This window comes from Pteronotus mesoamericanus, unplaced genomic scaffold (assembly GCF_021234165.1).
Source record: "Pteronotus mesoamericanus isolate MK-2021 breed Mesoamerican mustached bat unplaced genomic scaffold, CSHL_Meso_final contig_1, whole genome shotgun sequence".
NCBI lineage: Eukaryota > Metazoa > Chordata > Mammalia > Chiroptera > Mormoopidae > Pteronotus > Pteronotus mesoamericanus.
The window spans coordinates 1,566,015-1,588,701 of record NW_026554998.1 but is presented as its reverse complement, the minus strand read 5'-3'; the positions used below and the strand labels follow the sequence as shown (position 1 = coordinate 1,588,701).

The window sequence follows — 22,687 nt, the reverse complement described above, 5'->3', positions numbered from 1 at the left end:
TGCAGTGCTTAAACTAATCAAGACATCATTTAATTTCATGTGACAAGAACATGTTAATAAGGATTAAATATCTGAGAATACTTCTAGATAGACAGTATTTGTTGAAAACCTCACTTTCTACTTTCTCGTGTTGTTGGAAGCTGCTGTTCAGGACTAACATCATCAATACTTGATTATGTTCCTGCCTTTAGGGATAATATTAGTGAGTAAATATGGCAAAAAGGCAGCTGTTTGTGGGCTAAGAGATGGCCAAAAGACTCATGTTTTTCATACTCACCTTGAATGGGGGGCACAAACCAAGTAAAGAAAATTAGACAACTGAGATGTTTTTGTTTGAAGAAATAGTAAGATAGGGCAGAAATATTCAGATTCAAATATATAAACACCCAAAATTGTTTCCCATCTGTCAAATGTGAACAATGCTTTGGTTCCCCTTTAGCCTGTATTATATATTTATGCTAATATCAATGTGCATTATAGACCAATTTGTATTATCTATATTTTGTAACATGCCACTCCCATAGCAGTGGGTGGGTGAGGGGGCAGTGCAAGGAGAGATGGCATGAAAAAACTTTGGAAGAAACCACCAATCAGGACAAAAAAAAAGAATCCAAAAAAACAAGGATAGCAGAAGGCGCCATTTGCATCACAGGGGTGACAGGAGAAGAGAAAGAGCAAGAAATTGGAAATCTATTTGAAAAAGTAATGAAAGAAAACTTCCCTAATTTGGTGAAGGAATTAGACATGCAAGTCCAGGAAGGACAGAGTCCAGAACAAGGTGGAAGCAAAGACGCCCACTCCAAGAAACACCATAATTAAAATGCCAAAGGTTAAAGAGAAAGAGTCTTAAAAGCAGCAAGAGGAAAGTAGTTACCTACAGAGCAGTTCCCATCAGACTGTTAGCTGATTTCTCAAAAGAAACTTTCCTGGCTAGAAGGGATTGGGCAGAAATATTCAAAGTCAAGAAAAGTGAAGGCCTGAAGGCAAGATCGCTCTACCCAGCAAAATTATCATTTAGAATCAAAGGGCAGACAAAAGTGTTTCCCAGACAAGAAAAACTAAAGGAGTTCATTATCACCAAGGCATTGTCATATGAAACGTTAGAGGAACTTATTTAACAAAAAGATGGGAGGTGGTTTGGGGAAATGGATGCAGAGGTGGGGGGACTGAGAAGTACAGGTCGGTGGTAATAGAAGAGCCACAGGAATGTAAATACAGTACAGGACAGGAAGTGGAATAGCCAAAGCACGTATATACGCATGAACCATGGACATGAACAAAGGTGCGGGGACTGCCTGAGGGAGTGGAGGGAGGGCAAAGGGGGAAATATTGGGACAATTGTGATAGCATAATCAATAATATATAATTAAAAAAAAAACACCAACTTTGGCCTTGAGTCCTTGGGCAAATCCTGTCGCCACCCCATTGAGCCTCAGTCTCCTCCTTTAGAAAATGGGAATAATGATCATTTCCACCTCATGATGGGTTTGAAGATTCAATGAAATAACAACTAATATTTATGGAGTACTTACTATGTGCTCTTCCAAGCACTTGTACTTAGCACACACCAAATCAGTTGTAGTAGTTAACATTGCAAGACAAAAGCTCTAAAATATTAGTCAACTCTTCAAATGGGTGAACACTCCTATTTCCACAGATGTTCCAGTTATCTCAGTTCTGCTCTGTAACATGCAAATGAATGATACTGGCCCTTCTACTCAAAGTGTCAGTTAGGATGAGAGGCCATGAACACACGTGTCTCTAGAGAAGTGTGTGGCACAAAGGAAAGTGAAAGTGTTATTATTTGCTTTATTTATTGAAAGCATTTTATTCCTTTTTCCATCTGAGTTACACTAAACATGTATGGAGTACGACTGGGTTTCAGACTCTATGCCTAGTATTTCACATGGGTTGTCTCATCAGATCCTAACAATGTGATTATTATTATCCCCATTTTACAGATGAAACAACAAACCTTTGATGTTAAATTTAAAAACCTTGCTGAAGGTCCCACAGGCAGCAAGATGCAGTGCCAGGCCCAGGCAACCTCCCTATTAACCTTTGCACTCATCCTTCAGGCCTCGATGCAAGTTCCTTGGAGTGAATTGTGCCACAAAGTGAGATGAAAATGCTTTTATGATGGAGCACCATTTTAGTGTGAGAAATGATGAGAGTCTTTACAATTTTTCTTTTTAGAAGCTTTCTTGTAATCTTACTGATTTTTTGATGGGTATAATTAATCTAACAGCATCATGATATGATGGACCAATTCAGCCCAGGCAAACAAATATTTCTGACCTCCTTTTCTTTCCCTTCAAATTAAAAAAAAAAAAAAAAAGGAAAAACAAGATTCCACAACTACCTCACAAGACTTAAGAAAGGTTAACACTGTCACATCAATTTCCTTTGCTGAAAAGGAATGAAAACATTACAGAACTACATTACCAAACCACATGATGCTTTAACCACTTCATCAAAGTCCCATATCCCTTTTTGTCTTCCCACAGAGAAATGCTAACTAAGACTGCAATTAACTTTCTAACTTACTAAAAAGTATTTTATACTTTATACACACATGCAGTTAGTCATGATTAATATATAATTTTGTTTTATGCATTTAATAAAATAAATGGTTTCATGTAATACATTTCACTTTTACATCTTACTTTTTAAATTTAACATTATGCCTCTGAGACCTGTCTACCTGGGTACATACTGAGTTTATTCCTATTTACCTTCCATACAGTATCCCAGAAACTGCAGAAGAAAAAGAAGAACCCCCAGGAGAATTCACAGTGGAGGGTTTATTGGAAGCTTTTATAGACCTCAACAAGTTCCTTAAAAAGTTTTAAACGTGGACCTCAATATCAACAGGTTTTCATGAATAGGAATGTGCCTGGTGGATTATCTGCTTATAAGCAAATCTATGAAGAAAACACCAACCAACCACCATGGACGTATTTCTGGAAAGAGTGACAACTCCTTAAGGAGAACCTCAGGCAGGCCCTTCAGGTGGTCTTCCGGAGAAGGGCACTGCTATCATGGGAGATGACAGCTTCACACACCTCACTGCCCCCGAAGCCCTTCCCGTAGGACAAGAAGTGGAGGTGAAAGACAGTGATATTGATGACCCTGACCCTGTGCAGGCCTAGGCTAATATGTGTGTTTATTTTCTAAGAAAAGGTTTAAAACATTTTTAAAAAGTTTTAAAATAGAAATAAGGTTTATAGAACATATAAAGTATTTTTGTACAGTTGTACAATGTATTTGCGTTTTAAGCTAAGTGTTATAATAGTCAAAAAGTTTAAAAAATTTAAAAGTTTATAAAGTAAAGAAGTTACATTAAGCTAATGTTAATTTATTATTGAAGAAAAAACCCTATTTTTGCTCTGACTGGTGTGGCTCAGAGGGTTGGGTGTCATCCCACAAACGGAAAGGTCGCCGGTTCGATTCCCAGTCAGGGCACAGGTCCTGGTTGTGGGCCAGGTTCCCTGTTGCAGGTGTGTGAGAAACAACGGATCGATGTTCCTCTCCCTCTCTAAAAATAAATAAAATTTTTTAGAAAATAAAAAACTTTTTTTTTTATAAACTTAGTGCAGCTTAAGTGTACAGTGTTTATAAAGTCTACAGCAGTGTACGGTAATGCCCCTTCACATGTGCTTATCACTCACTCACTAACTCACCCAGAACCACCTTCGGTCCTGCAAGCTGCATCTACGGCAAGTGCCCTAAACAGGTGTATATTTTTTATATTTTATGCTGCATTTTTTACCTTACCTTTTCTATGTTTAAATACAGACATCCTTGTCATTGCGTTATAAGTGCCTACAGTACTCAGTACAGTTACGTGCTGTACAGGTTTGTAGCCCAGGAGCAATGGGCATCACAATGTATCCTGTCGTTAAGTGATGCATGACTGTAAAAGTTATCCTCAGCTCTCACGTCTTGACAGAGAAAAATGTGTGCCAATAACTGTTCGACACTGTTCTTTTATCTAGTATCTACTCAGCTCCACCTATGTGTCACCCAGTCACCCTGGGAATAAGATACTAGGGATAAGCAGTAAACAGATGAAAATCAATGCTCTTGTGGTGGTTACGGTCTAGCAAAAACATGCTGCTACTGCTAACAACTAGCACACTATTTTGAGTGCTTTCATGTATAATCATGTTTAATCTTCACCACAATCATAGGAGGTGAGTACTGTTATCTTACTTACAGGTGAGAAAATTGAAGCACAAGGTCAAATGAAGGCATATGACATGATCAAGTACATACAACAACCTGGGATTGGTTAGATGAAGATGTTTTCTCAAAGGACACAACTGAACTGAGTGTCAAATAAGAGCAATGTTTTGCATGTTTAAAGTGGTTCTCACACTTTGAAATCTACAGTACTGTCAGACATAGTTGTGTCTTGCACCTAAGTTGCTCCAAGCATACGATGAAGCCCATGCTGCGATAAAATATACCATTTAGTCTATTAAAACCATTACAGTTTTATAAAAAAAAAAAGATAGCACTTAAGAAATTATTGTGATTTTCCTGATTTTCTTTTGCCATTTGAGTCTCTGTGGTCAGAAATGAACTGGTCTATTAGCTTCGGTCTCAGGCATCTGTACTGACAGGCACATGACGATGACCAGAGTCACCTCCTGTACTCCTTTCCCCTCCCCCTACAAGCAGGGGCTTCCTTTCTTCTAACTCAGAAGAGTAGCACTTGGGGTGCCTGTAGACACTCAGTCATCTGAGATCTGTTCTGATCCCTAAACCCAATCTTTCTCATGTTTGTTATAGGCTACGTGTTCTAATCATCTGAACTTTTATCCCAACTTAGTTTTGACAAGATGTAATTGCTACTTTGTGCCTTTTCTTGTCCTTGTCATTATTGCTTTTGAACCTTTCAGGGGTATAGCTGTTTCTAACATCAGGAACAAGACTTTTAAAAGGTAACTGTTCAGAACTGGAATTTGAGCATTCTCAGTTTAAAATTTTTCTGTTCCATTCATAGTCTCATGTGAGCAAATGTTAAAAATGTATTCCTCACAAGTAAAAATAAAGAGAAAATGGTAAGATTTTAAATTAGGTTTACCTTTGAAATGTTAATTTGCAAAACAGAGAAAGAAAATGCCATATATTAGTTTAGTTTTTAAAACTTTTTACCCATTAAAATGAAATACACATATCAATTTCTGCTTTAAAAAAAAAAAAGCTTAAACATAAAAGTCATCCCACTCACAAAAGAAAATGTAGAAGGTAGACTGTAAGTGAGAAGTAAAGTCTCCTTCAATCCTAAGGACAGTTAACTACCACTGTCCTCTGATATTTTTAGTGAAGGAATTGATATTGTTTAGGGACTTTTAAACCTCCAAACTACCATATAAATAAAACCAACAGACCTGAGGGCATCTTCATTGCCTGCTGCTCTCTTTTAAAGTGTAGCTGGTTCTAGAACAGAAAAGGCTGTGAACCGCTGGGTAGGTTACAATGGGGTGCTCATTTATTTTGTTTTCTGGGTTGGGAAATACAGTCTGGTAACATTTTTCATTTAGTTTTGAATGAGAGAGAAGCCAGCAACATTTTATCTCATTTACACAAGTCTCAACTTTATCCACAAAGATTTGAGGCCGCTGTTACAACCAGAACACAGCCCCTAAAAAAATGATAAACTAGAAAAACAGTTAAGGTCTGGAAAACAAATAGAAGCATAATATCAAGGCTGAGGAAAAAACAGAAGTATACAGGCCTGAAAGGTCACAGAGCTGTAATCATTCTGTATGCACCCACAAGTACAAAGCGTATGGAGGAAATATTATACCCAATAGTGGTATAATGAAATCTTGGATATTTTCCTGGCCAATGTCCATAAACTACTATATATTATAAGTATGCATGTTTTACTACTGTAAAAAAAGAAAAAAGTCCTCTATGGGTTACAGAAAAGGAAGTGGTTTGAAAAGATCTACCCCATTGGTTGGAGTGCAAGAAACGTACATTCACACACAATCAGATTACAGCATAATTTGGGGCATGTTTTCTGGAGAGACTTTTGCAATGTGTAGCAAATATGCTTTAGAATGTATCTACCCTCTGACCCACATTCCCTCCTGGGGATTTTGTTTAAGGAAAACACCACAAATCTGTGAGAAGCTTTACCTGCAATGATGTTCACTGCAGTGCTTTAACAGCAAAGTACTGGCAATGATCTTATGTCTAGCAACAGAGGACTGGATCAATAAATTATGGTAAAGAATGGAATTCTGTGGAGTCATCAAAACAAGGCACAGAATACTGACCTGGAAAGATGTACTGAAAAATATTGGGAAGAGGAACAGGGGTTAATACTCTTATCTCTGGGTTGTGGGTTTCTGGGTGTCTTTTACTTGCAGCAAAAATATTTGTAGAAATTTTGGAAATTTTGTGGTGTCAGAGAAAAATGTAGTTTAAAAAAACAGATTAAAACCAAAACAAACACATAAAAATATGAATGACTGTTGGAAAGTTAAATTTATGGGTTATTCTACTGAATAACACAACTGTAAGGCCTCTCTCAGACCCATGTTGGCAGTCCTGGCTGTCTTCTGACATTAGGTAGCAATCTAATGTCTAATGTATGGATTAGGCTCCTGCTGAGGGTGCAGATGTCCAACCACTAAGCCTGGGGCAAACAGTTTTGTTTTGTTTTTAATTAAAAATTTTATTTGCTTCCACCCATCAGAGTGGCCAAAATAAAAAGGAAGGAAAATAATAACTTTTGTTGAGGATGTACAGCAACAGAAACTCTGATACACTGATAGTGGGAATGTAAATTGGTACTATCACTTTGAAAAACTGCCTGACAGTTTCCACCAAAGCTAAATATTCAAACACATTATAAGCCAGCAGATCCACGCCTATGTATACACCCACGAGAAAGGAATGCCTGTGCCTATCAGACATGTACTAGAATGTTTATAGCAGCACTATTCATATCCTGGAGTAGTCTGAAAAGTACCTGAATACCTCTCAAGAGAAGAGCTAACGTGGTATAATCACACAGTGGAATACTATACAGCAAAAAGAATAAACTATCATTACTCCAATAACACGGATGAATCTGACAAACACGTTGAGTAAAAGGTGGCAGACAAAATAGGCCAAATGAATTTTTATGCTGTTAGAAGTCAGGAAGGTAGTTATCTTGGAGGGTGTAGCAACTGGAAAAGGGTGTGAGAGGGACTTCAGGGTCATGGTCTGCTTCTTGATCTGGGTGCTGGTTACACGGGTGTGTTCAGTTTATGACAATTTAGTGAGATATACACACCTAAGCACACCTTTCTGTGTGTATATTTCAGCTCAATAAAAAGTTTTAGAAATAAATTAATGTATTTGCAAATGCCAACAGAAGTTAAATTAAATCTTTGTGCTGCTTTTAGAACCACTTTTACTTTGGAACTATAGAAGAATTGTGTGAAATGTCAAGGAAAACAAAAATCCTACCTGTTGCAATTCCACACACGTTAGGATTCCCTTCTAAGTTTGTCTGTGGCTCCTTACAACAGAAGTGCAAAGCTAAGATTAAGGCCCAGCCCCAGCTGGTGTTGCTCAGTGAATTGAGCGCTGGCCTCTGAACCAAAAGGTCTCCAGTTCGATTCTCAGTCAGGGCACATGCCTGGGTTGCAGCCCAGCTTGGCAGGTAGGAGCCTGTGAGAGGCAACTGATTGATGTATCTCTCACACATTGATGTTTCTCTCCCTACTCCTCACTCTATAAATAAATAAATAATTAGGAAAAAAAAGAAAAGAAAGAATGCCCAGTACTGAATAATGTCACAAATGTAAACTTGAAAGCAACCTGAAACTTTTGAATAGTGTCACCTGTGTAAATGGTCCCAGCTCCCAGGCTTCATAATAAAAGTTGCTGCTCTGTCTGCGGAGCAATCACGTTATCACAGTTCTAAAACCTTTCTAATCACGAAAAAGTGTTATGACAGAAAAGACACCCATCGTTTGTCTTTGTATTTTCATTTTCCCCAGACAAAAAGCTACAATACTGGGCTGTTCAGTTTAATATCGATACCTGGCAACCCTTCTGCCACTACTTGGCACACGACTCTTAGTATCCCTGTTTTTAGTATCCCATGGAGCCAAGAGCACATCGTCTGGGATTCTCCAAATCCCATTTTATCTTCAGCATACCTGAAGAAAGTGGTGCGATGGGAACAGATGAAGATATCAAACATTGTGTAAAATTACAGCAATAAACAGAAAAGTCAATTTAAAGCTTCAAAAGCTAGACCTACATAGCAGAGTGCACACACTGCAAACCAACCAGACAGGGACTTTCGCTTACACGTCCCCAATTAAAATCAAGTGGAGAAAATAAAAAACCCATTAAATAAACAAACAAAATCTAGTATACATGCCTAGATTGCTTGCTTTACCCAGTGAAACAAAAGTACCTCATTTTCTTATTAAAAAAAAAAAGTTTTGTTCAAAACATGTCAATGAGGACAAATTACCAGAATGACAGAAAATGTTGTTGACATCTTAGATCACCAAATTATAAAATGGTATTTGTTTTGTGCATTTGTTAGTCACTAAAAACTAAATTACTATACAAAAATGGGAGGGATGGAAGCTGGCACAGTAAATGACAGGTGGACACTGGTCACTCATAGGCTTTGGGACTCAGTTTCTTAATGGTAACAAAATCCATACCACCTTGAGGGATGAGGTATATTAGAATGAAACAAGCACTCTATGAAAGTGTTGAGGCAGGGTGGGAGTCTGGCATAAGACAGGACTTTTACTAAAAGTCCATTTATTCAACACACATGCACACCTACTATGTGCCAGGATCTGTTCTAAGTATTCTAATACAACAAAACAAAGCTCTTTTCCTTTAGGAGCTCATATGCTAGTTGGCATGGGAAGAGAGATAAACATAATAAATAAATATAGTATACCCTTAGGTAGGTAGGCGGGATTGCAAGACGGATGGCATTGTGGGCAATTTTAAAGAGTTGTTCGAGTAGGATTCTCTGAGAAGGTGAAATTTAAACAAAGACACTGTGTCCCCTTTTCCCTTTTCATTTTTACGTGTCATTTCCCCCCTTCACCGCTACTTTAGCAAGACTGATGCGAGTATGACAGCCCCAGATGGTGTCATACCAATCCCTCCTCAACTTCTTACTACTTTGAGTTCTAACTTCTAGGAAGCTTGTGGTAACTCTTAATTAAGGGTGTTTTTTTTTTTTTTTTAAACTTTACTTCTTCCTTGCACCACCAAAGTATATACTCATCAGAAAACCATGCAAAGCTACAAGCAAGCTGCAAATTATGGGCATACTATAGACTGAAGTGTGGGAAAGGGGAGGGATCTTGGTCTAATTCTTAATTAGCAACAGTAACATTGCTTGACATTTTGGGGCTTCGCATGCCATTCCTTTGTGAAGCTGTAAAACACACATCTTCCTGGCATTTAGCATGGGTCTCCAGCAGTCATTTGTCTAAGTGTATATTTAGAAAACTCTGCAAATGTGTAAATATTTAAAGATATTTGATACTGCATACAGAGGATCACACTTCTTCATAATCCCCATTTTCTCTAAAGAATCTATTCCTTTATTTCAAAGTGGGAGAAATTTGAGTATTTAAAAAAACTTACACCCATACAAACAAGTCATAAAATCTCATCTGCAGGTGGCTTTTGTAAACGCACCTGGTTAGCTTATGGTTCTATTAGTAAAACATTGTAGATTGCTAGGTAACATAAAGGAAGTCTCTTTTTTAAAAGAACTAGCTGGACTCATCAACGCTGCCAGTAGGTTTTTACCATATTAGGCTTAAATTGTTTTCAGCTTTGGTAGTGGGGCAGCGGATGGGGAGCAAGAACCCAATGAGCAGGAGGTGAAAGAATTTCAGGCTTTCAATTCAGGCCTGTGAATATAAAATTTCACTGCGCATTTCCATCCCAGACAAAGCATGAGCTAGCAGCATTCACTTCACAGATTGCAGATAAACTTCTTGTCTAGGGTTGTAAATTCTTATTCTACCATCAACATAAAAAAACAAAAAACAAAAAAACAACCGTAGAGCTTTAACGAGGAAATGGTGAGTGAAGTCAATCAACAGACATCCGTGAGCTTTTAATGTACTTTAAAACACCTGGAAATACAAAGCAACGAGGTACTCATAACCTTTCCACATACGAAAATTATTTACACTGCCATACATCACACACACGCACACCCCGACTGAGATCCACACTTCCCGCCCTGCCCCCCGCCCGGGGGGACGCCACGAGCCGAAGCGAAGCGTGGGGCGCGCGCTGGAGGCCCCGCAACTCACGCGCGCGCACAGCCCCTCCACGGAGTGAAAAGGCTGGAAGGGAAAGTCAGGGATAAGTGGAGGAAAAAGCAAAGCCAAGCAGGTTACTTTGTGGCACCTGACGCCCCGGCTCAAGCTGTTAGCGCCTCTCCGGCCGGAAAGCTGCCCGCGCCGGAGCCTAGGAGGCGGGGAGGCGGGGAGGGGCGGGGAGGGGCGCGCGCTCGCGCGGCCCCGCAGCCCCGCGGCCCCGCGGCCCCGGCCTCGAGGGCGCCGCGCGCGCTCCGCCTCCCACGGGCCGAGGTCGGGGCAGCGGCCACGCCCCACGTCTCCGGGGACGGACGTCGCGTGTGCTCGCCGTGAAGAGACCCCCCACTCCTGACCCACCATCTTCCCAAGCGTTTGAACATTAACAACCGCGACACGAACGCAACGCGTGACCAGTCCAACTGCAGGGGTTTCTTAAGTTCCGTCGATCAAGGAAACACAGGGCTAAGGAACAGGTTTCGGCCACAGGGGCTCCCTGAGCCCCCACCCGCCCTGTCGACGGGGTCCGCGTGTCTATACATCATAATCCGCACGTTCCTGTACTTTTGTAGTCAGATGAAGGAAATAAAGTTTTCTGAACTTCAAAATACAGATCATGAATCTATCTTCCTGCTGTTTTAAAATTCGTATCAAGTCAACAAAATCCTCTGATTTCAGGAATGCACGCAGACCCTGCCCAACCAGAGACCGGATTTTAGGGTTTAAAAAAAAAAAGAGAAAAGTCCAAAACTGACCACACTGTGGGCCTCAGAAATGACTGTACATGACTTTGGAAAACTTTAAAAGTCTCAGGGGTTCCAAGAGCCTAAGCCGAATTAAAACAAAAGTTGTTCTGTATTCTATTAATAGCAGATGATTAAACACGTATCTTATTCCCACTGGAATTCATTTATAAGTAGTTAAACTGACTCAACGGGTCACTAATCCTAAGTCTATGTCTGTTTCTGGGAAAATGCTCGCGCGACGAAGGCAAGTGAAGAGAATGCCCGTCACTGCGTTCCTTGAGGTCCGGTGAGAACCTCAGGTGCGGCCGGACTCCAGTAAAAGCCACGCCGAACGGCGCGCCGCGGGCGCCAGGGCGAGGGCAGGGTCGGAGGGCGCGGGTTTCGAGCCCCCGAGCACCGCGCCGCGGGGCCCTGGGCCGCTCGGCTCACCGGGCGCGCCCGCCAGTCCCTCCCGGCCCGGCCCCGCGCAGCCCTGCCTTCGCGGGAACGAGCTCGGCCCCGGTCTCCGGGAGCTCCGGCGCGGCCACGACGCCGGGGAGCCGCTGGGAGCGGGACGTGGCCCCCGAAACGGCACCGATCGCCCTCATTCCGCCAGCGCCCCCGAATACGTCGGGTTGTCAACGAAGTCGCTCCCTGGGCGTCTCCCGCGCCCGGGGCGGCGGGGAGGGGGAGGGGAGGCCCTTCCCGCGTAAAGTCCCCTCCTCGCCCCAAGGTGTAAAAGCCAGACCCTCGGCTGGCCAGGCCGCCCCGCTTGCTCGGCCTCGAGCCCCGAACCCCGGGGCGCCCCGGCCCGCGTACCCGGTAGGTGTTCTCAGTGAGCCGGTTCACCTCCTCCGGCCCCTTCGACATGGCTGCAGCCGCCGGACGGGCGAGCGCGGGAGGACGCGGCAGGGCCTCGTGGCCGCCCGACCCTGGGCGGCGGGAGTGCGGGGGCGCGACTGAGGGGCCCTTGAGGGTCGGCCGCCGCCACAGCCGTGGGCCCGCGAGTGCCGGCGCGCGTCTCCGCCGCCGAAATGTCAAAACTTGCAGCGCCGCCGCCTCCGCCGCGGAAGACCGCCGGGAGCTGAGGAGACGCGGCCTGACGCCAGCTGGACGAGCGGGCCGGGCCCGGCCGCCCCACCTGAGGCGAGGGGGTGGGCGGGGCCGAGTGGGCGGGGCGGCCACTTGGGAGCGCGGCCGGGTTGGGCGGGGCGGCCCCACCTGAGTCGGTTTAGGTGGGCGTGGCCTGGAGGCCGGGGGGACGGGAAGGAGGCGGGCCGAGCCTGGTGGGAGGGTCACAGCGGCCCGGGTGGGCGGGGCGGAGGCGAGTTGGGCCAAGTGGGCGGAGTGTGCCCACCTGCGTCGCACCGGGCGGGGCCGCTGACCTGTGCCCCCTCGCTTCCGGAAGGGCACCCTTGGTGACTCAGGGACCCCGCGAGGCGTCGATAGCTCGGGTTTCTTTTCTGGTTGGATAGGACCTGCACCGAGGGCGGTCGGGCCTCTGTGTTCCTAGAGCCTTCCCGTGTCCCGCATGGAGCTGGTCTCGGAGGCCCCGAGACCCACGCTCTCCGCGGGCGCGGCGTCCTCCCCTCCTCCCCTCCTCCTCTCCTCCCAGCCCTGACCTTTGCGCACCTCGGGAAGAGGGGCCCACGTCCTCCAGTTGCTTTGATTTCCCCGCTCCACACCTTCCCGCGCACCCCCCTCTTGCTGACCCCAAAGATTCGAGGGACCCCATGGCAGGGGCTCTCCTAGATGAAGAAGGGGGGCCGGCCACTTGCTGTTTGGGAAGTTTCTCATATATCAAAAATTAATAAATGCCAAGATCTGGTTTCGTGTGTAAACTTTGCATTAAGAACGACATTTAACTCAATGCAACCTCACCATGCTATTCACAAGATTTAGAAATCTGTGCTGAGCTGGGGTACGAGGCAACTCTTCCTTTCAGCACTCCGAGCCTGAGCAGGTGTGGACTCCCTACACTTCGCGTCTGTCTTTGCCCCAGCCCCAGCCCAGACTCTGAGGATCCAGAACAAGCTTCTCCCAGCGGGAACATCACTTGGCATCTGAGACATTCACCCAACAAGCTTGGCGGGAAGTTTTAGTCTGATTTTTTAAAACTTCTGTCTGGGTGCAATTGCACCTTTTATGGGCTGTTAAGATATGAGGCTTCTCAGCTTCTCCTGTGATCAAGTTCACCGGGAAATGCACACAAAGACAGCACTGTGTGGCCCAGGTGGGAACTCCAAGTGTATGAGTTGCTGCTGGACTTAGACCAGAAACAAACACTTGGACTCTGGGACGATGTTACGGGATTTGCCAGCTATAGAACATATCTTGCTTAGCAACTACAAGGTTGAGTGTTTTTGGATGTTGGGGGAAATCGCACATCAGTTCTAGGTTGTAGGCAGTGGAAGCAGCTGCCTCCTTTTTGAACAGGTCTCCAGTATTCAGTTCACAAGATTTGCCAATTGAGTTTCTTTTGCCGTAGTGAAATGTACTCATGGCCTAATTACCACGGGTATGCATTGGGCTTCTCAAGAATGTCTGTTAGTTTTCATTTAAACTTGAAAATCACTGACTTGACTTTGAAGATCATCTTTTAGAACTTTCCTCTGTGCCTTCTGATGAATGGGGTCATCTACCCTCAGCTGCAAGGCAGTCAACCAAGGAGGTGAAAAGAGAGCAGAGGCTTAACGTTTAACACTCCACCGCTCAGCAGGGTGATTTAGACCCAGAAGAGACCGATTAACAAACCACCATAAAACCAGCAGGTATCTCAGATGGTCCAATTTGATTGCCAAAGTTGGAACTTGATCTAAGGGCCAGGTTCATAATTGTATGCAAATCTTCAAACAGATATTCGGCCATTTTAAACTCTCCTTTATAGAAATAATTTCCTGGTTAGGACCATTCTGCTCCTTTAGAAGTCTTCAAGAATGGTCAGTGCTGGGTTGGTACCGACATTAAGAATAATGCCCTTCAGCCCCCCGTTCAGTGCTTGGCACGTGGATCCCTGGCAGGTGTTTGTTGAACAAAAGAGCAAGTGAGTATGGATGATCTGCTCTGTGCCAGGTGCTGTGCTGGGGCTGCAGGAGTGCGGAGTGACCTGGGCTTGACCTAAACCTTTAATCCGTGTGCAGGAGGTAGACCTTCAGGAGCAGACGATGAAAGCTGTAGTAGAGGTGCAGCCAAACGTGCTGTAGATGTTCAAGGGTGGGAGTGCTCTCAAAAGGCCGTTTGTATTAGGTCCTTCCGTGTGAGTTTGTGAGTTTCAGGTGAACTTGAAAACTCCCATTCGTAGTTGTCCTGAGACTGCATGATGCTCCGAGCAAACGGAAGTGAATCGATAGGAAGGAATGAGTGAGGAGAAGGTGAGGAGCAGCCCTGGCTCCAACAATTCTCTAGGTCGGTGTGGTGACGTTGCACTCTCTCTGCACTCTTTTGGCCAGGCCTGTGTTGCACAGACCAAGGGACAAGCAAACAAATGACAGCTCACCTGCCCAGAAAGCCCCATAGCCACTCTCCCACCGCCCAGAACACAGGCCTGGAGAAGAGCTGGCCTGGCTGCACCGGAAACCGGTACCGCACCTCCCCAGGTGCGGGCAACCCGGGCTGTTCCCCCACTGTGGCTCCTGCTTGAGTCTAAATAACCAAAAACCCTCTTTATGTTAACAAAAGTTGTAAGACACCATTGCTGGTGAAAATGTCAATAAGATTTTGAGAGCTGTGCTCCAAACAGGCTCAGGTTTTAATGTCTTTTTGAACTTACTCCAGGGCCTGCTGAGGGGCTCCCTACCTTGATGGGTGCTCTGGGTGTCCAGGAGAATTCTGCTGTTCTGCGGCAAAAGAGGTCCTGCCGGTGGCAGCAGTTTGGGCCAAATTCCCATGTAAAATACCAAGAGAGAGGGTGTGAAAGAGATGTATGATCTCTCCATACAGCTAAACTATCAGTCAGTGCTGAGTGTTTGTATTCTGAAAAAGCAAATGGGACTTGAAAACCCCTTTACTTTTCTGGAACTTTCTTCCATCCCAGACAGCATTAACTTCTCCAGCTTGCCCAGTTCATCCCTGCTGCCTAGTTTTTCACTCCGCTGTTGGCGTCTTCCCGAGTGTCCTGCTCCTGCCCCACAGCATTTTCCTGTGATTTGGGTCTCAGCCCCAGGCAGCCTCACCGAGCCTTTCCCAGCCACTCTGGTTCAGAAGGATCCTCATAAAAAGTCTTCTGGTCCACGAACATGAACATCCTTCCACTTAGTTAGGGCTTCTTACATTTTTTTAAACAATGTTCTGTAGTTTTTAGGGTATAAGCTTTACAGCTTTTGTTCAATTTATTCCTGGGTATTTTTGTTTTCATGCTATTATAAAGGGAATTGTTTTCTTGTTTTCATTTTCAGGTGTTCATTATGAGTGTATAGGTATATGTATATATATATAGAGATATATGTATATATGTATAGTGTATTGATTTATGTATATTGATCTTGTAACCTGCAATATTGCTAAGTCTATTAGTTTTAATAGTTCCCAGACTGAGGTAATTCCCTTCAATTCTGAGTTTATTTTTATTAGAAAAGGTGTTGGAATTTGTCAAATGCTTTTTCTTTATCTGTTGAGACGATCATGTAGCTTTTGTCCTCCATTCTGTTAATTTGGTGTATTACAATGATTGATTTTTGTATGTTGAATTAACAAGCCTTTATAAGTTGCTGGATTCAGTTTGCTAATATTTTGTCAATGACACTTGTGTCTCTTACATTCATAAGGGATATTAGTCTGTGGTTCTCTTGCAATGTCTTTGGTTTTGATATTAGGGTAATGCTGACCCTATAGAAGGGGTTGGGGAGTGTTCTCTTATCCTCTATTTTGGGGAAGAGTTTGTCAGGAATTGATATTTGTTTTTCATTAAATGTTTGGTAGAATTCACCAGTGAAGCCATTTAGTTTTGAACTTCGCATTAAAAAAATTTTTAAAACTACTAATCCAACTTCTTGTTATAGGTCTTTATTTTTTTTCAATGTAATAGCCTTATGGTTTCTATTCCTTCATCTCTTTAATCATTTACAATATTCTTTTATAGTCTCCACCAGATTTCTCTGTGTGGTTTCTGTCAGCTTTCTTTTGTTTGGTTGTTATTGTGTCTTTCGGCCGCAGGCATGCCTGTGGATGCCCCGTCATGGTGGATCACATCCTTTCATTATTTTTATTATGAAGTCATCTTTAGTGGCCTTCACCTGAACATCTTTAGTTTTGTCTGTAAGACCCCTGTGGGCCTGGCTTGTAAAGTATTTCTCCAGAAAAAGTTTCGCATTTGTTCCTGGTAGGCATTCTGTGGGAGGGTGTAAAATTCAGACTCTGTGCCTGTCACACTATACGGGCGCGGTGGGTTAATCTCTTTGAGGATATTATTGCCTTCTGTTAAAGACCTCAGCTAAGCCAAACTCCTCTGTCCTCGCCCTCGGGCCCCTCTCGCTGGCCTGCGGTCTTCTGAGGGCCCCACGTGCACGAATGGGTCTCAGCATCTGCCCCGGTCTTGCACAGGCTCAAGTCCCTGCACGGGCGAAACACTTCCATGTGAAACACCTGACTGTTCGGGCCCATTCCCAGCTCCAGGCCTCCCATCCACACCCCCAAGGCCGCCATGGCATCTGTTCCAGGGCTTGGTGTGCTTCTCTTTGGGTTTTTGGTACTGGAGTTGTTTGCTTCTTTCTTGCAAACTCAGCTATGTGTTAACATATTTTTGTTACATTTTATTCATAATTTTAAGTATTGGTGATTGGAGGAATTCTGGGTCTCCAGGCCACCAGAAGCCTGAAAGGGCCTTTGTAGTTTCCATCCGAGACTGCTCAGGGAGTGATAAGGGGAGGCCCGGGATCACGTTCCAACTGGCCTCTCTCGAACATAGGACCTTGTGAGGCATTTTTCACTTCTTGGTCTCAGTTTTTTCACCTCTGAACAAGGGTTGTTGGTTTTCAAGTTACTTTTAGTTCTAAAATTGTCTGAATAATTTTTTTTTAAACTTCTGTTCACAGCCCTGATTCTGAAGTGTCTTTTATCTCTAGGTGCGGGCTGGCCTCTGTGAAGAGAGGCTATTTGCCAGGGGCTGAGATAACCTGAACATTCTTTACTTTTCCAAGGGCAGAAAGGGAGAGAGACACTGGGCTGTTGTCCTGAAAACTCCTTGGTGATTTGGCTTCAAGGGGGGAACTGTCGATTTGTGGAAGTGGATCTGGCCAATCTTCATTGGCTTCGTCTTGATTTTTCCATGGGAAAACATCAGCAGAGTTTCTTTTCCTAAGCAGATTTATTTTCTTTATTTAGCAAATTCCAAACATCGACCACATCTACAAATTTCCTCTTCGTCGGACTTAAATCCTTGCACAGTGTACCCAATATTTTTCCTTGATACACAAGCACAGTAAGTTCTGGAACACTTTTACCTTCCGTTGAGCTTTTTCCGAGAGGGAAGACTTGAGAGAAGACACTCTGAGTGCTTTTACAGAAATCTATTAAGCCAGATAAACAATTCTCATTTTCTTCCTTATTGCTGCTGTTGTAGCAGTGAGGGCAGAAACTGAATCGTCAAGCAGTTCCCCAAAGCAAACAGCAGGGGGTGCTAAGCGGTGGACTAGAATGGGATAGTCTTTCCTACTTGGAGGATTTAACTTTCAACACTTTTCTCTTTCAGGGAGAGCAAAGGCTGGCCTCTGATGAACTTTTTTGCCTGAACCCCCCACTTTATCACACACCTGTGTGTGTGTCCCTGCGCCTACCAGGTGCCACCTCACCACACGGGCTCCTTCTACATTGGGCTCTGGCGTTTCCAGTGCATTTTTTCCAGAACAGCTCAGACCTTCGGTAACCTTTCCCTGTGCCTATAACTGCACCTCCGCTCTGACTCTGAATTTCCATGGATCTATGAGAGCAATACATGATGAGAGAACGCTACCGTTTTTCTAAAAGAGGAAGTATTAGCCCCATGGATCTTGAAATTCAGCATAAAACAAAAATTTCCATTAGGTAAATGTATGCAATTATAAATAATTAAGCGAAAACCTTGAGTAGTAATTTATGTGTTTCTTTAAAAATGTCCCCTACATATTGACATTGACCAAGAAGCCCAAGAAAGCTTAAGAATCAATGGAAACTCTGCTGAGTACGAAAGGCAGACTTCATCACTTAAGCCGGTTGTGATGTCCCATTAGTATCCACTCGCTATAAAACTTTTAGCAAGCCTTTGGCTCTGATGTCAGGCCGTACTCGGCCCGGGAGTAGGAATCACAAATTCATGGTGGAAATGAGGCAGGAGAGTAAGAAGTTGGGAAAATCCCTTGGCACGTGGGATGGGGAAACTGAGGCCAATAGCTGACTTAAACCGGCCCCATTCAGCACCCAATTCGCCTGCCTCCTTCTCCCCTGCACGGCCACTCCCTTAAGCATGAAGCCCTCAGGACAGTGAGGTTCTGACCCACAGGAAATAACCTTAGGGACGAAGCCTTGGGTCTGCTGACCACAGAGACAACGTTTTGGTCCAACTACAGGTGACATCTGGGCCTCAGTTGTGTTCCAGCTCCAGGCCCAGAAGAGCAGCAAAACCAGGCAAAGTGACACCATGGCTGACATTGGGACCAGAGACGAGGGCCAACGGCCCCCTACCCTGGCGCCAACCAAGCAGTAGAGGCCACAACCCTGAACTGACATACCTGGGAAGCTGATGAATACTATTGAGACCCTCCAGAGACCTCCTCTAATATTCTCACCTTTAGAAAACAGGGTAAAAACTCTTAAGGCAAAGGACCCAGCATGTGCGTGCTCTCTCTCTCTCTTTCTCTCTCTTTTCCTCGCGCGCGTCTGCGCACGCCTGTGCCTTTCCCTCCTTCTCCCCTTAGGCGTGTATCTCTTACTTTCTTTCTCCTAAGCTCCAAGGACCCTTCTTTTGGCTCCATAACTTGCTTCCCGAGTCCCTGCAGCCCAGCTGGCTCACTGCTGCTATCTCTATGACTTTCTCAGTAAACCTTTTCTTTCTCTAGAGTTCTTGACTATGAATTCTCTCAGAGCCAAACTCAAGGACCAAGGTCTAACACCCCTGCTAACAGAAAGCACTTCCCTATTTTAATTGTCTTCAGTAGGGTGCCCTCACCAACGAAAAGCAGGCATTCCATGCATTATTTGTTGCATTTAGAGATATTTGAAGGTTATATGCTGTAGCCTTGGTAAGGCATCAAACAGACATATGATTGCAGATACACAATCCCCCTTTCCTAGTACAGGGGCTGGAGAACAAAAATTTGATTTCTTTGATCTCCCTTGTAGTTAGGAGTGCAGAATAGACACACTTCTGGCCAAAGAGTTAAAGCAAACAATGATCTATTGAGGGAGTAAAGAGTAAAACAGTTAAAGTTCAGGCGGCCCCTGACAACTTCCTAGATAGCAGATGTGATCTCTGTGCAAGAAGTAGCCACCATCTTGCAAACTCCGAACGGCGAACAAGGCCGGAATCAAGAAATTGAGACTGGCAAATGCAGAGGACGCGAACAGGACCGGACAACATCGAGAGCACTGAGTTTTGTATTGTTTGTAGCTGAAAGCCTTCCCAGGTGGCATATATTGTTATTAAATAGGGGGGGAAATTGAGATTGTGTTAAAGTCCACGTATACAAATGTACTGAATGTCCAAATGAAAAACCCAAGTGGTGAGCAAGAGCTTTTTGAAATTTTAATATACTTAAACTTCTTTATTTGGGGGATAATCATATTTTGGAAATAAAACAAAAAGACCTATGGACTGCCAAAACAGAATAGGATTATGGAGACTAAGGGGGGAATGTTATTAAAATTGGGTCTTTCTGGGGAAAATCCTCTATTATCTGTGTGTTTATATCCTTAGGCTACTTTGTAAAAGGACTTTTATTTTACTTTCATTGAAGAACATCATTTTACACCCAATTTCCCAAGAAAAATATTTCTGAATCATTTTTCAAAGTTGGCAAATAAAAACCTTGTAAAGACTAATCATCTGCTTTGCTTTTGAGTCAGTTATTGTTCCCACAAAACAACAACAGCAACAGCGAGGACAACGTCCCCAGCGGCACCGACTAGGAAAGCACTCCTGCATTATTATTAGCTAAAATAATGATCTGTCTCTGGGCCCGTAATTAAGTCCCTAATTCGTGGATGATTTCTCCTAGTGCAGTGGCCGTCTTCCAAACACGAAGGAGAGGAGATTTTACGGCACAGCGTCACTCAGAGCTCCTGTGGTTGTGAAACGCTTGGATCTTTGATGCTAAGCAGACAAAATATTCATGTCTGCATTCCCTCTCATTATACTTTAGGTTATTGTGTAGATTCCTGAGTGTAGATTCACTGGATTCTTCCTCTGTGTGGAAACAGCATCGGGGAGAAAGATGCACTTGTGCCTTGTAATGTTTCCAGGCCGTTGTAAGCCTGACATTGATATCAGAGTAGCCCGATGGTGCAGGGTCTGTCCCCTTTGTGACCTGGAGACAGGGGTCTCTTCTGCCACTGAAAGGACATGGGGCTTGAGGACAGGGTGCCTGACACAGTGGGAAGGGCGTAAGGTCCTGTAAATTTAGTTTCTATCTCAGTGATAACGATCCCTGTGTGACTTGGAGCAAGTCACATCATGTCCCTGGGCCTCTATGTCCTGATCGATAGGAATGGGGGTGGACAGATGACCCTGAGGGCAGTGAGGGGACTGCTTTCCCCTTGTCCAGAGAAGCAGCTACCTGGCCGGCTCCCCCTCGGGATACACAGGGGCTGCGCAGAGAAGCGGCTGCGCAGGACAGTGCGGTCACCCTGCTCCTGGGGCGCTGGCCAGGAGGGACCGAGGGTGGCTGGGCTGCCTCTGTGGGCGCTGAGGGAAGGTCATGGGCCACATCCTGAGGCTGCAGCCTGCTCCCGCCCCTCCCCTTTCCAGTCCGTGTTTGATCTCCGGATCACTCCAGCCCAGTGTCGGCAGAGATTGCAGCGCACGCTCAGATTGGTTCGCCTGCTCTTTCTCCCCCACCTTCAGGCTCCCAGACCGGCCGGTCAAGTCACGTGGAATTGCCACACTCCTCACTGGTTGTGCAACTACTGTGTAGCGGCATTTCAAGTTACCGCCACCACCACCATCATCATCATCGTTGCTTTTGGCACACTTCACATTTCTCTTTTTCTTTTTTATTATTAAAATTTTTTTTTTCAATTCCCACCCAAGGACCTGCCCACTGATTTTTAGAGGGAGGGGAATGGAGAGAGAAAGAGGGAGAGAAACACCGATGTGAGAGAGAATCGTCAATTGGGGGCTTTTTGTATGAACCCTGGCCGGGGCTGAACCTGCAGCCTAGGCATGTGCTCTGACGGAGACTGAATCTGTGACCTTCTAGGGCGTGGGGCAACGCCCACGCAGCTGAGCCACCCGGCCAGGCCTCTCCTTATTTCATTCGGACTCACCTGGACCTAGTCATCTGAAGCCACTCTTTCCTTCCCGCAGGATATTTATTTATTTCTCCTCCTCCTCCCCCCTCTCTCTGGCAGCCGTCAGCTTATTCTTGGTAACACTTTTTTAAAAATTTAAATCATTTTTAAATTTTTCATTTACAGTGGACACACAGCATTATATTATTTCAAGTGTACACCCCAGGGATTAGATATTATATAATTTACTAAGTGAACATCCTAATAAATCTAGTACCCATTTGATACCATACAGTTATTAGAATATTATTGACTGTGTTCCCTATGCTCTAATTTCCAGCCCCATGACTATTCTGTAACAGCCAATTTGTACTACTTCTTCCCTTCCCCTTTACACCCTCTATAACACTTCTTGATTCATTATTAGTTTGCTGACTCACCCAGTCTGAATCAGTTGTGATGACAGACAAGGGGACAGCCCTAGACGGGCTTGGTGACCAGGCTGAAAGACACTGTTCTTGGGCCACCAATGGCTCCCAGGCCACTGTTCAGAGAAGATGGCTTTGGAGGAAGCCAGGGACGTGCTCTTGGAACTTGGGCCCCCACTTAAGGGAGCTCAGTTACCTGCTAGATTTTTTTCAACCTGGTTTTGCTCACCTCTCTGTGGAATACCCCTCTCCCATCTCTGCTTTTTGCAATCATTGCTCCCAACCCGATTTTGCTGCCTGTGTCACCGGACAGTAGGCAAACCTTCCTGTCACTTGCTGTATGTCTTTGGGCAAGATGCTTCCCCCTAGGGAGCCCTTTTTACCCTTGGGAAGTGGGCATGGGATGCCGTGAGATTGGCACGCGTGGCACTGACGGAGGCTGTGGCCCTGGCTACACCCCAGCATAGCTCTCAGATGGTTGGGTTCCTTCCGGGAGCCAGGTTCTTGCCTGTGCGGGTGGGTCAAGACATGAATCACCTTGACCAGCAGCTTGAGTCACGCCAATCAGGAAGCCCCGTGGGTGTGATACCGTCAGTAAACACGACCAGTCACAGATATGGAGGCAGCTCTGCTCACCTTGGAGATAAGGGGGCAGATGGCCCTGGCTGGGCATCTGCCGGAAGCGAAAACGGCCCCAAGCCTGTGTGTGTTGACCTCGTATAGCGGCCTGTCTGTGAAGGGACCTGAGAGTCTCAGTGGCTTTGCTGCAGTAATTGGGGCGGGG

The 22,687-nt window shown here is 44.8% G+C and overlaps 1 protein-coding gene across 3 annotated transcripts in view; it reads right to left on the bottom strand.

Moving 5' to 3' along the window:
• Nucleotides 1–12,015, bottom strand: part of BAIAP2L1 (BAR/IMD domain containing adaptor protein 2 like 1) — a 65,840-nt gene extending 53,825 nt beyond the window's left edge. The window contains exon 1 of one of the 3 annotated variants that reach the window (XM_054568374.1): nt 11,879–12,015. In XM_054568374.1, the coding sequence (XP_054424349.1) occupies nt 11,879–11,929 (51 nt within the window). In that variant the 5' untranslated portion in view covers nt 11,930–12,015. Of the gene's footprint in view, nt 1–5,399; nt 5,460–11,878 lie in introns of those variants that run through there. The other 2 variants (XM_054568285.1, XM_054568461.1) reach the window with 2 other exon arrangements.
• Nucleotides 12,016–22,687: the final 10,672 nt, after the last annotated feature.